This window comes from Oratosquilla oratoria, chromosome 31 (assembly GCF_046742065.1).
Source record: "Oratosquilla oratoria isolate Oo_2021 chromosome 31, ASM4674206v1, whole genome shotgun sequence".
NCBI classification, from domain to species: Eukaryota; Metazoa; Arthropoda; class Malacostraca; order Stomatopoda; family Squillidae; genus Oratosquilla; species Oratosquilla oratoria.
Window position 1 is genome coordinate 10896484 of NC_134807.1, and position 20845 is coordinate 10917328.

General features: G+C 39.3%; 1 protein-coding gene across 1 annotated transcript in view; it reads right to left on the reverse strand.

Annotated features, from left to right (window-relative positions):
• LOC143041437 (uncharacterized) overlaps positions 1-14638 on the reverse strand; it is a 267337-nt gene extending 252699 nt beyond the window's left edge. The window contains exon 1 of the mRNA XM_076213305.1: positions 12818-14638. Within this exon, the coding sequence (XP_076069420.1) occupies positions 12818-13294 (477 nt within the window). The 5' untranslated portion in view covers positions 13295-14638. The remainder of the gene's footprint in view (positions 1-12817) is intronic.
• Positions 14639-20845: the final 6207 nt, after the last annotated feature.

Consider the following 20845-nt stretch of genomic DNA (forward strand, 5'->3'; position numbering starts at 1 on the left):
TATATACACACACATCTAAATCCATGTACAGTCTCGCCCGAACACGCATAAGATGAACAACCATGAAGACATAACATAACCTTAACAGCCACGTCAAATTAGTCCCTTTATACAGAGAGTTGCGACAAGCCGATACTATAAATAACCCAGGGAGCCATTTTGTGGCCAAATCATTTTCTCTTATGTTTACCGTTTGCTCCACTTATTGATTATCTGAACCTTAGGCCCCTTTCACACTAGGCAACTAGTGACCGTCACTAGTGGCGGTCACTAGTTCCCTAGTGTGAAAGTCTCGGGCAACTGCAAGCAACCAGTGACTGTCACCGAGTTGTGGAATCCTTTCTCATCATCTCATTAGTCGAAAGAATGGTATCAGTGGAGGAGGTGCTCCTGTTCGCTTTGCTGGTCAAGAAAAAGAGACGGTCGGTGACGGCAACTGCCAGTGACGGTCACTTGTTACCGGAGCGGGCAACAGCCGTAGCCTGTTGCGCAACCGGGCAACCGCAGTGACGTAGTGTGAAAGGCTCAATTTCAAATAATGGTAGGCAACTAGTGACGGTCACTAGTTGCCTAATGTGAAAGGGGCCTTATTGTGTTTGTTCACTGATTATGCCGCGCTGTTGTGGTGCATTCGGATGCACCAACAGTCCGTCTATACAGAGAGTTGTGAGAACTCTGGACACGCCGCCATTTTGTGGCCATTCTGAGAAGTTGTCGCGACTCTGTGTAATAAGACTCGAGAATCAAGACGTCATTGAGAACAATATTCTCGCTTATGTCAACAGACACTATAGGATGTCTACAAGGTGGACGGGACTTTGCGGCCTAAGAAGTTAAGCGAAATGAAGTGAAATGAAGAGGTGATGTAAAGGATTACAAAGGCGGAGCATGCCGACAGGAGACCTTTTGGTCCATAACTAGATCGGATGCGAAAAAAAAAATAATGATAAAATAAATAAATGAATAAAAATATAAATAATGATTAATAAAATAGATAAAATAAATGCGTAGGTATACTTAGATAACGAGTAGGTAAATAGCAAATAATAATAATAAATTGACATATAACTAATAATAAATGTGAATCAAGCAAATAATAAACAGACAAATGATAACAAAACAAATATCCCAGACAACACTACCACCAATCTCCGTCGTGATGTCAAAATGTAACAACGTTGTCTTTAGTGTTGGAAATAAGTTTATAATTTTAGAAAATAATTTTCTACGTCAAGAAACGCCGTAAACGAGTTTTGTTTACTCACTACGGTTCCGCAGGACCCGAGCAGTGTGGTGGGAGTGAGGGATGACCCCGTTCGTCCACGAGGTGCTCAGATGGATGAGGGCAATAAGTATATTTTAATTGTGTATGAAATGGGAGGGAGATTCTTTGACTCGGCTAGCCCACTTATAAAGGGGAAAAGGGCTTTAGTGTGTGTTGTGTGTGTCTATACAGACACACACATGAGAACTTAACTATGTAGGAGACTGCAAGAGACCATAAGGCCTACACTAGGCAGTTCCGTGTCCCTTACCACCTGTCATGCATATTTATAAAGTTATCTAACCTCTTAAAACAACCAATAATTTCAGTGCTCACTAACTACATGGTTACGAAGTCTATTCCATTTGTTAACCACTCTATTGGTATACCGGTTCTTGTCTATTTCATTATTAAAACTAAATCTGTCCACACACACACACACACACACACACACACACACACACACACACACACACACACACACACACACACACACACACACACACACACACACTGTAGAACTAGGTTATTCTGTTATACCTGACAGCGACGGGAGTGGGAGATTAACTATTATCTTTGTTTTGCTGCTGTGTCCCTTATAAGGGAGTTCAGGGGTTTTAGGGTTCAGGGAAAAGTGAGCCCAGACTTGCTGGTTTAGGGGAAGATGAGTTTCTCCAAGGTCCCTTTCCTGGTTTTTATTTTGCCCAAATTAGCTGATCACTAATATGGCAATATCACGTTCCACTCCCTTAGTTTGAGCACGAGCTCCCCCTAAATCATCGCCATGAGCTGCATTTTTTTTCATTTTGTTTATTTTCTCAATTATATTCATTTGTTCATTGATTTTTTTATCTTCATTTTGTTTCTTTATTCTTTATTTATTCAGTCTGTTCATATATTTGCCGACTTTTTCTTTATTTCTTATCAATCTGTTTATCTTTTTATTAATTTGCATTCTGTTTATTTGTTAACATTTTCTATATTTTTAATTTGATGTATTCATCTAATTTATCTTATTTTATTTTCATTCTATATATTTTTTAATTTTATCTATTTATCTAATTTATCTTACATTTTGTTATCGGGTCTATCTTCTCTCTCTCGACAGGATAGAAGCGCTGGTAAACTAGTCCATAACAACAATGAGGACCTTCTCTACTCCTTCAACCTTACTCGACCTCCAACTCCTTTTAAGGACGAGATAGGGATGGGGGTGGGAGGGGGAGGGATGGGCAGGTTTTTAATCAAATCCCACAAAACAAAACAATGCAAATGGTAAAGATAATGATGATGATAATAATAATAATACATACATATACCAAGGGCTTTTTCCCCCTTACACGGGGGTAGCCATGATAATGATAATAATAATAATAATAATAATAAAAATAATGCTTAATCGAATGTGACGTCATTTCTAAGCCCTCCACGCTGTCATTTAAAACACACGTTTCACTTGTGTATTTTTCTCCTTTGATCTTCTCGTTCTGTCAGCTTTCAATATCATCTTGATCATTTCTTTAGTGAATACAAACATTTAATAAAAAAAAGAACTTATGAAATCACCAATTTTCAAAAGATCTAGATTGCTTGCCATCTGATCAATTACGATTTTTTTAAATATGTTTTGCACAAGATTCGCTCGTCCTTTTTTCTTCTAGCAGACACTTTTGAGAAATATGTATACACAAAGAAAAAATATATATACATTATACATATATATAATATAATATATAATGTATATGATATATATTATATATATATATATATGTATATATATGTATATATATATATATATATATATATTTCATTGTAACAAGAGTCGAGGGAAAATATTTGGACAGTATCTTCATATGTGTGTGTGTGTGTGTGTGTGTGTGTGTGTATATATATACATATATATATATATATATATATATATATATATATATATATATATATATATATATATATATATTGTATCGGAAGCAGGGAATGAAGACCGGAAGTCGACATCAACGGAAGCGTCGTTAAGTTTGCGCTGAAACTTTTTCAAGCTTTCGAGCAGTGTTTTAGCTGTGTGAAGGTGCGAGGACGCTTGACACAAGTCCAAACAACACTTGGAAGTTAAGTATCTCCAAGGCGTCTCGCGACCACATTGGTCACTTTCAGGATGGGAAATGCACAGAAAAGAGAGAAGAGAGAGAGAGAGAAAGAAATAAGAGCGCCACTAGGAGAGGTAACCACGAGAGCTACCACGCTCTCAAGACGCAAGAACTCTTATAAGAACAGAACCTAAAAATGAAAAAAAGAAATGCAAGAGACCATAAGGCCTACACTAGGCAGTTTTATGCTTATGACTATTTGTTATCCCTATCCATAAAGCTGTCTAACCATCTTCTAAAACAACCAATAGATTCAGCGCTCATTACATAGTCACCAAGTCTATTCTATTCGTTAACCACTCTGTTGATAAACCAGTTCTTGCCTATTTCCTTCTTAAATCTAAATATATATATATATATATATATATATATATATATATATGTATATATATATGTATATATATGTATATGTATATATATATATATATATATATATGATGTATATATATGTATATATATATAATGTATATATATATATATGTATATATATATATATGTTTATATATATATGTATATATATGTATATATTATATATATATTATATATATATATATATGATATATATGTAATTGTGTATTATTTATGTATGTGTGTATTTATGTATATATAATGTAAGTATAATGTGTGTATGTATTAATGTATAATGTATTTATGTATATACATATGTGTATATGTGTATATATATATATATATATATATATATATATATATATAAATTAATGTATGTATGTATGTAATTTATTTATCTATATGTAGCATAAAAGAAGCAATGCTCGATGGGTCCCGCCTGTATTCTCTCATTTCTCATACTTAGCCCCAAAATCATGTATGTACTGTATATATGAATCTATGTACTGTATGTATATACTGTATGTATGTATGTGTGTATGTATGGATGTATGCATGTACAGGTATGTGTGGATGTACTGTATGTTTGTATGAATGTATGTATGAATCTGTGTATGGATATTGCATGTATGTATTAATGTATGTATGGATGTATGCATGTACGTATGATGTACTTACAAGAATTTCATCCGCCGTCTGACGATTTTATTCAGACTGTTGTCGCTGGTGGCGTAATCGGAAGCATGCTGGTCTCGCATTCGCTTAATTGTGGGTTCGAATCCCGTACTCACCCCCCCCCCATTCCGAACAACAGTGACTGTAATCTATCTGTAGCTCCGACAGTCCCCAAAGCGTACACATAAGGCAAAGGTGACGGCTTCGGCCGCAGCTACTCAGCGCCTCCAGGCGTAGTAGTCTCTTCGCCTTCTTTACCTTTCACTGCATGATGAGCATCTGAGAGTGTCTGCTGACATGAGCGAGAATATTGTCTCCGGTGAAGCTCCCGTCACGCTGTCACGCTTCTCGTCAAATGTGTTTATTTATTTATCATTATTATAATTTCATTTATTTATCATTATTATAATTTTATTTATTTATCATTATTATCATTTTATTTGTTTATTTATTTATTTATTGCATCCGACCTAGTTATGGACCAAAAGGTCTCCTGTCGGCATGCTCCTCCTTTGTAATCCTTTGTTGTGATTTTAGAAACCAGGAAGATGACTTCGCTAACAGTATTCTAGTCTTCCTTAAGCCTACAGTTCAACAGTGTGTCAAACATTCGTATTCTAGGTTTAACTTCTTTTAGTTTGTCATTCAGCTTCTCAATATATGACCCGAAGGTGATTTGACATTTGGAAATTCTATTAAAGAAAAAAAAAAAAATCGAAAATTGTAAGCTAAGTCGTTTCTACTCCAACAAACTCCCTCGAGTAGCGTATGCGGGACTCGAACTCGTTTCCAGGGAGACGAACCAGAAGATGAAGAGCATGCTACGCCAGGAGGCACTGAGTAGTTGCTGCGGCCGAAGCCGTCGCTTTTGCCCTAATAAGCGCCTTGGGGACGTTGGTCAGGTAACTTACCGTCACAGCTGGGAATTGGAGAGGAGTGCGGGATTCGAACCAGTACAGGATTCGTCTCACCGATAACAATATTCTCTTTTATTAATTTCGGGGTTTACCTTAAGGCTCCTTTCACACGACTTTTCGCCGTCCACGACACGACGTCGTGCTCTCTAGTCACCATAGTTGTCTGTGGACGCTTTTACACATCGTAGACACGACCACGTGTGAAAGGGTCCATAGACACCCATGGTTATTGGAGAGCACGACGTCGTGTCGTGGACGACGAAAAGTCGATACGTGTTAAATGAGTCTCAGGCAAATTGCCTAGTTTATTTGTTTTGTTCCTGCTACGTCAATCGATTCTATTCAGTGTAGGGGTGTCTCTGGTGGTAAACCAAGTTTAAGAATAGGTATTTGGTAGCCATGTGGGGTTTAAAGGTGTTTTAGGTAAACCAAAGTCACAGGTTCGAGTCCCCATTGAAAACACAATGATAACCCAATGGAGACCAGTTTATGTGTGTGTGATTCACCTTGGTCTTTGGATCACGTGCTGGACTCGTGATCGAGAGCTATTTCCCTCCCAGTAGAGAGCTCAGAGCTCGTATGACCGATCTATGGGTAATGCTGTGACCTTACACGCACACACACACACCCAACTCACAGCCCACGAGAGTTGGAGTAACGACTCGAAGCGCAGCGATACTGAAATTATTTCAGCCCTGGGCAGGATTCGAACCCGGACCACCGTAGTGACAGTCGGGGACTCTACCAACCGCGCCACCGAGTCGTGTGTATGTGTGTGTGATTTAACATATTCTTGGATCACGTGTTGGATTCATTATTACCCTTCCCGGATGAGAGCTCAGAGCTCGTATATGGTCCGATCTATGGGTAATCCTGGGACCTTACGCCTTTGGTGGGAATCGAACTCGGACCGCTGGATTAGCTGTTGCGAACAGTACCACTGTGTGTGTGTGTGTATGTGTGTGTATGGCTAGGTGTATGTGTGCCCGTGTGTGTATATTTTCCTGTGCATGTGTGAATATATACGCGTATTTACCTAATCTAATTTTTCGACTTGTAATATACAGTCAAAGATTTACGCTCGAGGGATTCCGTCATAGTCTTAATTTGCCAAACCTGACTCAAATTCATCAATGTTTTTCGTTTATTTATTCATTTATTTATTTATTCATCAGATTACTAAACAAGTCGAGTGGTCTGTACGGATATCTGTATATTTTGACATCATTCAAGCTCTCTATCTCGATTAATTAATTAATTAGTTCGTCAATTAAATGGTTAATTAGTCTTTTGTTATGGTCCCTCATTGATCTTCCTTCCCATATCAAGAGAACCTCCACATCAATTTGGGGTATTTCTGTATGTAAATGGCATAAACCGACAAGTCTATCCAAAGACTATCCAAAGCCTATCCATGTAAGGACAGAGCCTTTGTTAATGCGACCTTTCGCTTGGTACAGCTTTATCAAGGATGGGGACTACTAAAGCGGCCCATACACGATCAATTATATTGCGCAATTTCATTGTCAATTCAGAGTATTGACAATGAAATTGCGCAATATAATTGATCGTGTATGGGCCGCTTAAGCACAGACCACCCGCTCTCACGGGATAGGTTTTCGCTTGAGGGGAAGAATAGGCTGTAGTGAAATGGAAGAACAGTAGTTCATAAAAGGGGGCTATTGGCACTGATCACTTTTAATGGATTATTAGGGCTTGTATCATGGCCCAAGAAGTATGAACAGGAGGCTTGGAAATGTAGGTTTGTATATATAACTACCAAAAGCGGGAAAAATGGAGACATACGGTGGTATTCTTAAAAAAATTCTTTCCCTTCCAAGGATTTATATAAGGAAAGAATTTTTTTAATAATACCACCGTAAGATTCTTACGGTGGTATTCTTAAGAAAAAATCTTTCCCTTCCAAGGATTTATATATAAGATTTATATAAGGAAAGATTTATACAAGGAAATATTTTTTTTTCAAGAATGCCATCGATAGTTGTAGAGAAGGAAAAACGTGTTTTTTTTATTATTATTCTTTTATTATTTTCTTTTCTTTAGGGAGAAGTAAACTGAGAGGAGGAGATGTAGTGTGAAAGGAAGTTCGAAAGTACATACATAGTCCAGGTACACAAATCTCTGGAAATAAATGGGAGGATCTTGGGGGAGCGGTGGGAGGTCATTGGAACCTGGGGGAACGTTTAGGAGTGGGATCAATTGTCCATGTGCGGGACATTTGTTCCCAAATGTGAAAAAGGAAGAAATAAAGTGATGGGATCATTTGTCCATTGTTGATAGATAAAATCACGAAAGGGATTTTTTTTTAAGAGTAACTAGGGATAGCTTTTCAATATTTTGTTAGCAAGTAGACCATAAGAATTGAAGAGACTGCAAGAGACCTTAAGGCCTACACTAGGAAGTTCCATGTCCATTACCGCTTTTCATCCCTGTCCATAAAGTTATCTAATCTTCTATTAAAACAATCAGTTGTTTCAGCGCTCACTGTATAGTTACTAAGTCTATTCCATTCGTTGACCACTCTATTGGTAAACCAGTTCTTGCCTATTTCCTTCTTAAATCTAAAGCAAAGGAATCAATTAAGGGATCATGTTTTTAAATATGGCTGCCGTGTCACCTCTCCGGCTTGTTTCACTCGTATCGACTTTTCGCCGTGCGCCGTCCACGACACGACGTCGTGCTTTCAAATAACCATGGGTGTGTATGGACGCTTTCACATGCCACGACCACGTGAAAATGCGGCGTCCATAGACACCTTTTTTGAGAGAACGACGTCGTGTCGTGGGCGGTGTACGGCGAAAAGTCGATACGTGTGAAACGTGAAACGAGTCTCTCTTTTCTTCAAATAAGATCGAATCCATTATCCAAATTATTATCAAATCCTTTTCCTCAAAGCGGCGTTACATTTCTCGCTAGCGTGCTACCTACTTTTGCTACTTGCTTTTGAGTAAAAACGACTTGGGTTATAATATTCTAGACTTCCCTAAGAACATCTCAAGAATGTGACCAGCATTCGTCATTCAGCTTTTCACTATATGACGCAAGAGTAATTTGACATTTGGAAACTTGAAAAAAAAAAAAAATCGTAACCGAAATCGTTTCCACTCAAACGAAATAGCAAAAGCGAGTAGCATGCTAGCGAGAAATGCGTAGTGTTTCACCACCATTATGCGATAATTTTATTATTATTATTATTATTCATGCAATGGAAATCACTCTTTTTTTCGAGAATATTTTGTATGTCTCCAACAATATTAATATATTTTTTTAGGTAACTATTAATATAATGCAATTTTTCCTAATTAATTTTTCCTCCGTCGCCATTGTAATTGATTTATTTCTCAGTAAGTGATAATTTATTTTTAATTATCGTTTTTCTCCCTTTGTTGCAGAAACTGACAATCATCTTTAGAAGATTAAAAGTAGGAATAAGGATGTGTATAACACACATGGCAAATGACTGACTACACACACACACACACACACACACACACACACACACACACACACACACACACACACACACACACACACACACACACACCTCGTGGCGCAGTTGGTAGAGTTCCCGGCTGCCTCTACGGCGGTCCGGGTTCGAATCCCGCCCAGGGCTGAAATAACTTGAGTATCGCTGCGCTGCGGGTTGTTACTCCAACTCTCGTGGACGGGGAGTTGTGTGTGTGTGTGTGCGTGTAAGGTCACAGCATTACCCATAGATCGATCATACATGACCTCTGAGCTCTCTTCCGTGAGGGAAATAGTTGTCGATCACTAGTCCAACACGTGATTCAAGACCATGGTGAATCACACACACAAATACATATATGTAATACGGAACAAATTGTGCATCTGTTAGTTGAAATGTGGAACATAGATACATTAATATTTATGTTTGTATGTAAATATATAGATGTATTAATGTATAATTGCATACATGTGTAAGTCTAAAAGTTGGTTACCTCTTCGATAGAGGGGAAAAGCCTTTTGTTGTATAGGTATAGGTATATGTGTGTCGAAACCGGCTGGGAATTATGAGGCTTAGTCCAAGCGTATTCGTCTATTAAGCCATCTTCAGGGAATACATATATTTAGCAAAATGTAACGAATAAAAAAGAAGAAAATAGAGATGGAAAGAAACGAGGGTAGACAATGAATGACCTCACTTGACCTGGCAATTGACCTTAGAGCCTTCACAAATTAAGAATATAATAATTGAGGAGACTGCAAGAGACCATAAGGTCTACACTAGGCAGTTCCATGTTCCTTGCCACCTGTCATCTCTATCCATAAATTTATCTAATTTTCTTAAAAAAAAAAAAAAAATGTTTCAGCGTTCACTACATAATCACCAAGTTTATTCCATTCATTAACTACTCTACTGTTAAACCAGTTCTTGCCTATTTCCTTCTTAAACATAAATTTGCCCAATTTAAACCCATTACTACGAATCCTGCTCTGCTGTATTAATAATCTCTTGTTTTTGTGATTTATTAAGACTGTCATCACGAGCTTACTACGCCAGGAGGCGCTGAGTAGCTGCGGCCGAAGCCATCACCTTTGTCCTATGTATATACGCTTTGAGGGACTGTTAGGAGGCAGGGAAAAGGCAATCACTGCCACTGGGAATCGGAGAGGAGTGCGGGATTCGAACCTACGACTGAGCAGGGGCGAGACCAGCACGCTTCCGAAGACGCCATCAGCGCATTGGTTTATTAATAACAAAATCACTTAACTTGTATTATCCTAAGCTTACATTTATATTGTGATATATACATACATATATATATATATATATATAATGTATATATATATATATATATATATATATATATATATATATAATATGTGGGTGTGGGTGTGGGTGTGTATGTGTGTATATATATGTATATATATATATATATATATATATGTATATATATATATATATATATATATATATATATATATATATATATATGATATTGTATAGTATCTCATTCTACTATTGGATTAGTAGTTACAATAATGTTATTAATTGGGAGAATACTAAGAACATTGTAACTACCAATTCAATGTTGAAAAGTAGTATCAATGAATATTATAAAAGAAAAAAAAAAAAGATAAGGAGGAAGGGAAAGTCCCTTTCTAAAGGATGATTGTCAAGTTAAATAAATTTTTCTAGATTAAATCAGGGAAGGTTTTTAATTTATATCGAAATAATTGAAGGATTTTCTCCCCTCTATATTTCTGTGAATTCCTAGAATGAGATTTTTTTTGTCTATCAGATGGCGGTGTGTTGACCCTTCTTTTAAAAGTATTTTTTTATCTTTAATTTTCTTCTTTCTTTTTAATTTAACTTTTCCCTTATTATTTTTTCTTTTTTAAATTTTCCTTCATTCTATTTATTTATTCTTTCGTTTTTCTCTCTTTTTTTCTTTTCTCTTTTTTATATACAAATGTGGATTCCCCGCCTGTGCATGCTTGCGCTTTTTAGGAACATTTTAATCAGTGATGGGAATATATTTTTTAATTTCTATATTATTAATTTATTCATCTATCTATTCATTTAATATATATATATGTATATCTGTATTTATTCATTGATATGCCCATTAATCTATTTACTCGTGTATTCATTGTTCATTTATATATTAATTGATCAATTTATTAATTTATTTATATACTTTTACCCATTCATTTATTAACTTATTAATTCATATACTTATTCCTTAATACTTTTTACTAACTCATCTAATTGTTTATTTACTTATTCATTTATTAATTCATAAACGTGTTTATTTATCTATATACTTTTTATTTATTTATTTATTTTTATCATAAGGAATATGGCCTTTGTTAGACGTCCTCATCTTTGGGAATCGGAGAGGAGTGCGGGATTCGAACCCACGACTGATAATGTTTTTCAGCCGATAGAAAACCTCCGACTTAGTTATCTCTAACCTAACTAACAGGATCTATCGATGGTTAAACTAAAATTCACTAAAATAGTGTACAACACAGTCACTGGTATGCTAATCATGTTACGTCAGTGACTATCAACAGAATTAAGTGGTTTAGTGTTAGTTAAGATGATTATCTTGGTTATCTGTGGTTTAATATGGATTGTGAAGAGTGTTTCTTTTATAATGTGTGTGTGTGTGTATTTGTGTGTATGTGTGTGTGTTTGTGTGTGTTTATGTGTATGCATTTATTTATGTATTGTATTTGTTATTTACATTATTATAGTTTTTATTTATTGTTTTATTATATGATTTTTTTTTTCGCATCCGACCTAGATATGGATCAAAAGGTCTCCTGTCGGCATGATCCGCCTTTGTAATCCTTTGTGTGTGTTTGTGTACGTATTTACACACCTAATTTTATTTACTTAACTGCAGTATTACAGGAAATGAGTAACATTCGTGGGGTACCGTCTATTGGTCTCCATCGATCAAACGAACATTTATCATCATTACTAATTTTTTTTATCGAATATTACTTCTTTAAGTCTGTTCCACAAATGAACGCATTTGATCTCCAATTCATTGAGACATCTTGTGTTTATCTTATTTTTATTTTATATGGTTTTGATTTAGTCGCTTTTTTTATAAACCTAGAATTTTATTTCATAAATCTAGAATTCCTACAGACACCTTGTATTTTTTTCTATATGATTTGATTTGATTTTATATGACTTTGATTTAGTCTGTTTTTATAAACCTAGAATTTTATTTCATAAATCTAGAATTATTCCTGACACCTTGTATTTTTTTTTGTTATTTTATTTTTATTTTATTTTTTGTTTACCCGTTGTCGCCTCACCCCTTAGAAAAAAAAACCTCCTAAATTCTTTCTACTCCTTTCATTTATTTGAACACAGCAATCATATCACTTATGTGTATGTGTGTTTATTTAACTAGTGTACAGGAAAGGAGCAACGCTCGTGGTGTCCCGTCTCTTTACTTTCCAATGATCAAAACCTAGCTTCAAATACATATATGATTTGAGCTATATCTCCTTATTCTCCAATTGTTATAAGTGTGTGTGTGTGTGTATTTTTACTTTGTTGTAGTATACAGGAAAGGAGCAATGCTCGTGGGGTTCTGTTTCTTAGTTTCCAGTTATCATAACGTAGCTATATATTCATATATGGTTCGAACTATATATCCTTGTTCTCTAGTTATAAGGGTATGTGTGTATGTATGTGTGTGTTTGTGTGTGTGTGTATTTACCTAGTTGTATTATACGGGAAGGGAGCTATGATCGTGATGACCCGTCTTTGTATCTTTCAGCATCAAGTTTTTTCGTGTGTATGTTTGTGTATGCGTGCGTGTGTGTGTGTGTGTGTACGTTTGTGTGTACACGTATGTGCGTATGTGTACCTCTGCCTGAGAAAATATCTTCATCTATAATGTTTACAATATACTCACACCCACTCCCACGCCTACGCCCACGCCCAGTTGACCTACCTTTTCCGGAGGGGCGTCCGGGTCTATCGACGGCGACCCCACACTCGCACTCCGCCCATGGAAGCGGTGGTGCGTGGAAGAGGATCCGGTCCCCCCACTGGAAGCCACTGCTCCCCCGACTGGCTGGTCCTGGGACGTGTGTGGCGTAACAGGCTGCGGATCCGCCTGTGTCTGTGTCTGTGTCTGTGGCTGCTGTGGATGGTGATGGGGGGCAGGTTCGCTGTGGGGGTGGGGGTGGTGGTGGGGGGTATCCTGATGAGGAACCCCCCCAACTCTCGCTTCCCCCCCTACCACGCGGGCATGGTGTCCACCGACCACAAGATCTGTCGCTTGCTGCTGTTGTTGCTGTTGGTGGTGGTGGTGCTGGTGGTGTTGTGGGTGATGGTGGTGCTGTTGGTGCTGTTGTTGCTGGTGCTGGACGCTGGCCGAGTATGGGTTCGTAGCGTACGGCTGGTACATCACTTGTGCACAACTCATGTTCGACAGTAAAGGGAGGAACTTTCCGCTTCTTCAGAGGAACACCGTCTTCGTCCACAAAGAGGAAACTCTAACACACACTCCCTCGGAAGGCTCTTCTTCGGGGTCTCTCAACGTCTCCAAGGGAGACTTGAAAGTCTCTATCAAGGTCTCCAAAAGACTCCCTAGCACACTCCTTCAGAAAACCCCCCTCCACCTCAGGGGCTCTTAAGGTCTCCAGAGAAGGTCTGAAGGTCTCTCTCAAGGTCTCCAGGAGACTCCCTACCACACTGTCCTTCAAAAGTCTCTTCTTCACGGGCTCTCAAGGTCTCCAAGGAAGACTTGACAGTCTCAATGTCTCCAGGAGACTTCCTAGCACACACTCCTTCGGAAGTCTCCCCCTCAGGGGCTCTCAAGGTCTCCAGAAAAGACCTGAAGGTCTCTCTCTAGGTCTCAAGGAGACTCCCTAGCACACACTCCTTCGGAAGTCTCTTCTTCAGGGGTTCTCAAGGTCTGGAGGGAAGACCTAAAGGTCTCTCAAGGTCTCCAGGGAAGACCTGAAGGTCTCTCAAGTTCCCACGAAAGACTTGGAGACTCTCCCAGGGGTCGGAGACATGAAATGGGTTGGTCTCCTTGATGATGGATCCCAGGAGACGTCTCCAAAGGTCTCCTAGGGTCACCAAGAGTCTCCGCGGAAGTTTCTTGTCAGGAGAAGGGGAGGTCTGTCGTCAACAAAGTATCCTTCAGGTTCGAACTTGGGTTCCTCACGCGCGCGCGCGCGGGTTCAGTCGCCACGTGCAGTCACAAACCACCCCACTAGGTGACCTTGCTTCCCACTTCCATGACCTTGGATGGCTCAAGTCGTCGGTCTCCCAAGAGGACGCGATCACACACCTTTTCCAGAAGAACCGAGAAACACACCAAGAACAACGTTTAACCGCGGCGGATTTCCGGCGGTTAGGAACCGCGGGATCGGTACACGTCTTCCGTGTTAGGTCGACAACAACGACCCGATACGCGAGCGGGATTACCACTGACCCTGCACCGAGAACGGGCAACACATTAGGCGCTCACAACGCGTCTCCTGGACAAATACTTCTGACCCACATGGCTCATCTGGCCCCCCCCCTGGCGGTCGGAGGCGACGGCGCATGCGTGAACAGGGCGGAGCTTCCGACCTCCGTTCCCTCTAGGGACCTGAAGCCCAACACAGGCACAGGAAGTTCGTATAAAGTGATCCTGCGTCCAAGGATAATACGCCCAAGGGAATGGAAGTTCTCGGTGTGTTATTGTGAAGCGTGGGACTGCCCGTCGTTCATTTCGACTGTTATTGTGTTATTGATTTTCGGCGAGAGGTTCGGGTGTTGGACCCGGGTTCCCCCCTCCCCCTCTCCCCCCACTTATCGACCGCGGGCCAATCCCTGTTCCGTTTCGGCGACTCCCCATTTGGCAACTGTACCTAAGCTCCGCCTACGAAAACAACAACATTTGTCTTTTTTAGAAAAAAATAACCTTTAATCAAAATCAGATGCACTTAATACACATGTAAATCTTACCACTATTTCCACACTAAAATTCAAATGTAAATAGATAATAAATAATATTAATTATATTCAGTGATAGATCAATTTCTGGCAGTATCTAATAAGTTTTCTCTAGCTCTCTCGTGATTGGTCGAGAGTGCCTGAATCAACGCAAAACCCTATGCAAGCCCCGCCCTCATTGCTCTAGTGGGAGGACCATGGTTCCTCCTCCTCCTCGTCCTCCTCCTCCTTCATCTCCACCTCCTCCTCCACCACTGCTTCCTCCTCCTCCTTCCTACTCCTCTTCTTCCTCCTCTTCCTCGTGCTCATCCTTGTGTTTGCTTGCTTCTTCTCCCGACGGAGGGAAGAAGAAGCAGAGGAGGAGGAGGAGGAGAGGAGGGGAGGGGGAGATGGGTAAACGACGTTGGAGGAGTCTGAGATGAGGGTTGAGAACTAGAATAAGTATTTAAGGGGGAAAAGGAGGAGGAATAGGGGGAAGAGGAAGACAGGAAGGAAACTAGAAGAATCTGTACGAAATAGAAGGAAAAATAACATCATCGTTATCATCATCGTCATTATCATCGTCATCATCGTTATCATCATCATCGTCATCATCATTATCATCATCGTCATCATTGTCATCGTCACATCATCGTCATCATCATCATTGTCATCGTTATTATCATCATCATCATCATCATCATCATCATCATCATTATCACCATTTCCCTTAGTTAGGGTCCTTTGATGATCAAGCCAATTCGTCACCAAAACAATTTCATTCAGTTTCGTAGAACCCAATCGTCAATAAATGAATAAATTATTAGATAAATAAGTAAACAAATAAACAAAATAAATAAATTACAAGTAAATTATTAAATAAATAAATAAATAAATGATTAAATATATAAATAAATAAACAGACAAATAAGACAGTTTACAAAGTGAATTAATAAATAAAGAGATGAAATAGATAAATTATTAGATATATAAGTAAATAAACAAATGAAATAGATGAATTACAAAGTGAATTATTAGATAAATAGATCAAACAAATGATTAAATAGATGAATAAATAAACATGAAATAGATTACAAAGTAAATTGATAAATAAATAGATAAAATAAATAAATTATTATATAGATAAATAAATGAACAAATAAATAAATGAAAAAGCCAGAATTGATCAAAATCCATTTCTTGATCGGAGAAAATTCTCCAAATTTATTAAAGGAACGATGCGCGAGTGAGGTCCGTAGGGGTGTTCCTAAAGCAATGACCGCACAAAAGGAACGTGAGAGGACTCGAAGACGAGCCACAACGGCGAAGGAAGAAGACACCAGTTAAAGGGAGCACTATGGGTAACGGAAGGGGAGTTAAAGGGAGGACGTTGAAGGAAAGGGGTGGATGAAAGAAGAAAACTTGCCAAAGGGATAAAGGGAAACCTGACGTCACAATAGGATGACGTCATGATCTGTGACGTCACGATATGTGTGATGTCAAAGATGACGTAATATTACGGTGGTGTAACGTCACGGGTATGATCTCAAAGGAGACGACGTCACGAAAGGAGTGACGTCACAAAAGACATGGCGTCACGAACAGTAATGTGATGTATGGGACGTCACTCATTTCGTGACGTCATAGAGGTGACCACTAATTTCGTGACGTCATAGAGATGATGTCACTCATTTCGCGATTTCATGGGATGAAATTCAGAAAATGCGTGACATAGGAAGATGGTAAGCGAAAATTAAATAAAGAAAATAGATAGTAAATAGATTAATTCGTTAATAAACAAAGACAATTGTTTTTGGAAAGACAAGGAATAGGGTATGAAATGGAAGAGCAATTTTGGTCTTCGTCCTATAGAATGGACATCAATTCACTAGAATCAGTACAGAGTAGAATGACCAAAATGGGCGCAGAAATTTGCCTTACGAAGAGAGGCTTAGGCTCCTTAACTTACGCTCTCTGGAAAGACGCAGAGTGCGGGGTGATCTAATAGAGGTGTTCAAGTGGATCAAAGGTTTTAACAAGGGTGACGCAATCAAGGTCATCATATTAAGACCACATGACAAAACTCGCAGTAATGGATTTAAACTGGACAAATTTAGATTTAAGAAGGAAATAGGTAAGAATTGGTTTACTAATAGGGTGATCAACGAATGGAATAGATTTAGTTACTATGTAGCGCTGAAACTATTGGTTGTTTAAGAAACGGTTAGACAACTTTATGGATGGGGATGACAGGTGGTAATGGACATGGAACTGCCCAGTGTAGGCCTTGTGGTCTCTTGCAGTCTCCTTCATTCTTATATTCATATGTAATACAAACAAGAAAATGTGCACAAGAAAAATAAGAAAAATAAAGAAAAATTAAGAAAGTAGAAAAGAAAACGACATAATTTGATTTAATTAATTGATAATTCATCAATTCACAATTAATCTTTTTAAGATAACTGCTGAGAACAATTAATAAACAATAATAGTTCAGTAATTGATCGTAATAACTGAGAAATCATAATAAAATTATAATATTTATTAGTCGATTTTAATGAATAATTACCATAATTAACTAACATAATTTCTATTCAATTGAAGAGGGCAAGGTTTGGTTACCCTCTGATAAGGGGGAAAATTCCATTTGAGTATTTGCATGTAGAACACGTTCCTAGGTATCCTAGATTTGAATAGTTAACAACTTAGATTTAATTCGGTTTAGCGTTCCTATCAGGAGGCTAGGATGGTGCCCCTTACAGAGAACTTTGTAGCGTGGAATGTAATGAACTATGCCCTTGGTCCAACTCGCTGGCGGCAGGGTTCGAACCGCCGTCACCTCGGCCTCCGCCGCAAGTAGCGACGCTCTAATCCGCTGGGCCAGCGAGCATCCTAGAGAATAGATTAATCTAAATTAAAGTTAGAAAATTAACAAAACCCTTGTACTTCTCTGCAACAATACGAGAGAGTGAGAGGGGGAGAGATAGAAAGAGAGCGAGAGAGGGAGGGAGAGAGAGAAATAGAGAGAGCGGGAGGGAAGAAGGAGGAAAGAGAGGGCAGGAAGAAAGGGAAGGAGAAGGGAAAGGTAGGAAGAGAGAGGATGGAAAGGAAGGGAGAAAGGAAAATAGAGGGAAAGGGAAGTTAGAGAGAGGCGAAAAGAAAGAGAATGGGAAAGGAGGGAAGAGTAGGAAGGCAGATAGGAGGGAGGAAGGGAAGAGCGAGGAGAGGAAGGAAGAGGGGGGAGGGGAAAGAAGGAGGAGGGGAAGGAAGAAGGAGGGATGAAGTATTAGCGAAAGGAAGAACGAGGAGGAGGAAGGGAGTGAAGGAGGAGAGGGAGAGGAAGGAAGAGGGAATAGGAGGAAGAGGAAGAGAGGAAGGAAGATGGAGGGAGGAGATTGAGAAAGAAGAGGTGAGGAAGAGGAAGGAAGATTAGGGAGGAGGGGAGGAAGGAAGAGGGAGGAGGGAAACGTGACTAGAAGCTACGCTGGGAGGAAACTGAGCCCGAGGAGGAGGAGGAAGAGGAGGAGGAGGAGGAGGCACGCGTGGACAAGTGAACAGAAGTTCATTAACGGAAAACTTTTGGCATTTTTCAGAAGTCGGGGGGGAGAGGGGGAAAGGGGGGAGGGGGGAGGGAGTAGAAAACGAGGAAGAGGGTGGCGAAATGATGATACATGAGGTTGGTCACAATGATGATGGTGATAATGAGGGTGATGGTTGTGGTGGTAATGATGACGATGATGGTGGTGGTAGTGGTGATGATGATGGTGGTTGTGATGATGATGATGGTGGTGGAGATGATGATGGTGGTGGTGGTGATGATGGAGATAATGATGGTGGTAGTGATGATGATGGTGGTGGTGGTAGTGATGATGGTGATGATAATGAGGGTGATGATGACGAAGAGGAAGAGGAGGAGACGAAGGAGTGCGAACAGAAGAGAGAGGAAGAGGAGGAAGAACATGAATAAGAGGAAGAGGAAGAGAGAGAAGTACTACACCAGGAGACGCTGAGTAGCTGCGGCCGAAGCCGTCACCTTTGCCCTATGTGTGCGCTTTGGGTAACAATTACTACTGATGGGAATGGGAGAGGTGTGCGGGATTCGAACCCACAACTCAGCGCATGCGAGACTAGCTGAATGCGGGATTCGAAACCATAATTCAGCGAATGCGAGACCAACGGAGTGCGGGATTCGAACTCACAACTCGGAGAATACGTGAGTAGTGGATTGCGGGATTCGAATCCACAACTTGGAGAATACGTGAGCAGTGGAGTGCGGGATTCGAACTGCGAATGCGAGACCAGAACACTTCCGATGATGTCACCAGAGGAGGGGGGATAGGGGGAGAAGGAGAGGGGGAAAGGGAGATATCCTGCGGGGGGAGGACGTAGCTGCGCCTCTACGGGAGGCTTGCGGGATTCGAACTGGTGAAGACTCAGCCTCGAATGTTAAGATTGTTGTAATGGATTGTTTGATCATTTGGTTATTTAATTTTTGTATTTTCTTTTATTTATTTTGTCTTTATATTGATTTTTTTCTGACCAAAATATCGCTATTGCTTTGTTTATATATATATATATATATATATATATATGTTATATATATAATATATATATATATATACATATATATATGTGTGTGTGTGTGTGTGTGTGTGTGTGTGTGTGTAATATGATGAAGGTGGAAAAAGAAGTCACGAGTCTAGTTCCGAGATTCTGAGTTTAATCCTGACCGGTTTCGTTCTTCATCAACTTGTCACAATGTCCCAGCATATATATATATATATATATATACATATATATATATATATATATATATATATTGTATATTTGTATATATGCACACACACACACACACACACACACACACACACACGTGAAAGCAATCGTGTTACATCAATTTGATGTAAGGATTTATGAAGTGGTATATGTCAAATACATTTCACTCCAGTTCATTAAACTAATTAATGATTTATAATAGATGGTGAGGATTATACTACGCCAGGAGGCCCTGAGTAACTGCGGCTGAAGCCATCACCTTTACCCTGTGTATGCGCTTTCGGAACTGTTGGGAATCAGAGAGGAGTGCGGGATTCGAACCCGCAACTGAAGAAGTGCGCCATCCGTGCACGTTAACTGAAAATATTTTAGAGATAATGAGAGATTAAAGAATAATTTGATAAATTTGTTAAATGGTTCCTCATAGTTAAATTGTTATAAATTATGTTTCATATTCACACTGATATTAAATAATTATTCAAGTTACTTCAACTGTATATAATCTTTCTTAGTTGTGGGTTCGAATCCCGCACTCCTCTCCGATTCCCAGTCGCAGTACACAAAAACACGATAATAGAGGAGACTGCAAGAGACCATAAGGCCTACAGTGGGCAGTTCCGTGTCCTTTGCCACCATCCCCATCCATAAAATTACCTAACTTCCACTTAAAACAACCAGCAGTTTCAGCGATCACTAAATAGTTACCAAATCTATTCTATTCGAAAACCACTCAGTAAATCAGTTCTTATTTCCTTCTTAGCAGTGACTGTCACCTGCCCCCCCAGCAGTCCCTAAAGCGCATATAGATAGGGCAATGGTGACGTCTTCGGCCGCAGCTACTCAGCGCCTCCTGGCGTAGTAGGCGTTAGTGCCCTCCCTTGTGGCAACCCTACGTTCGCTGCTATCTGTGGCGCTTAATCATCTTGTATTGAATAATAATACTAAGATCTTGGTGTATATATATATATATATATATATATATATATATATATATATATATATATATATATATTCTAATAAAACAATTCCTGTTGATATGGACCTAAATCGGACCGGAAACCGGAAATCCCTCAAGGGGACACGTCTTCTCCGGCCCCCGATTGCCTGAGAGAGTGGTGACGTCACGGTAATGGAGACGACTGATTTGCCGATAGCGGTGACATTACGGCAACGGAGACGACTGATTGGCTGCGAGTGAAACGAGCTAGTCCGAAGGGCCGAGCCCCCGCGTAGCGGGGTCGGGCGCAGCCCATTACTCATATATTACAAATTA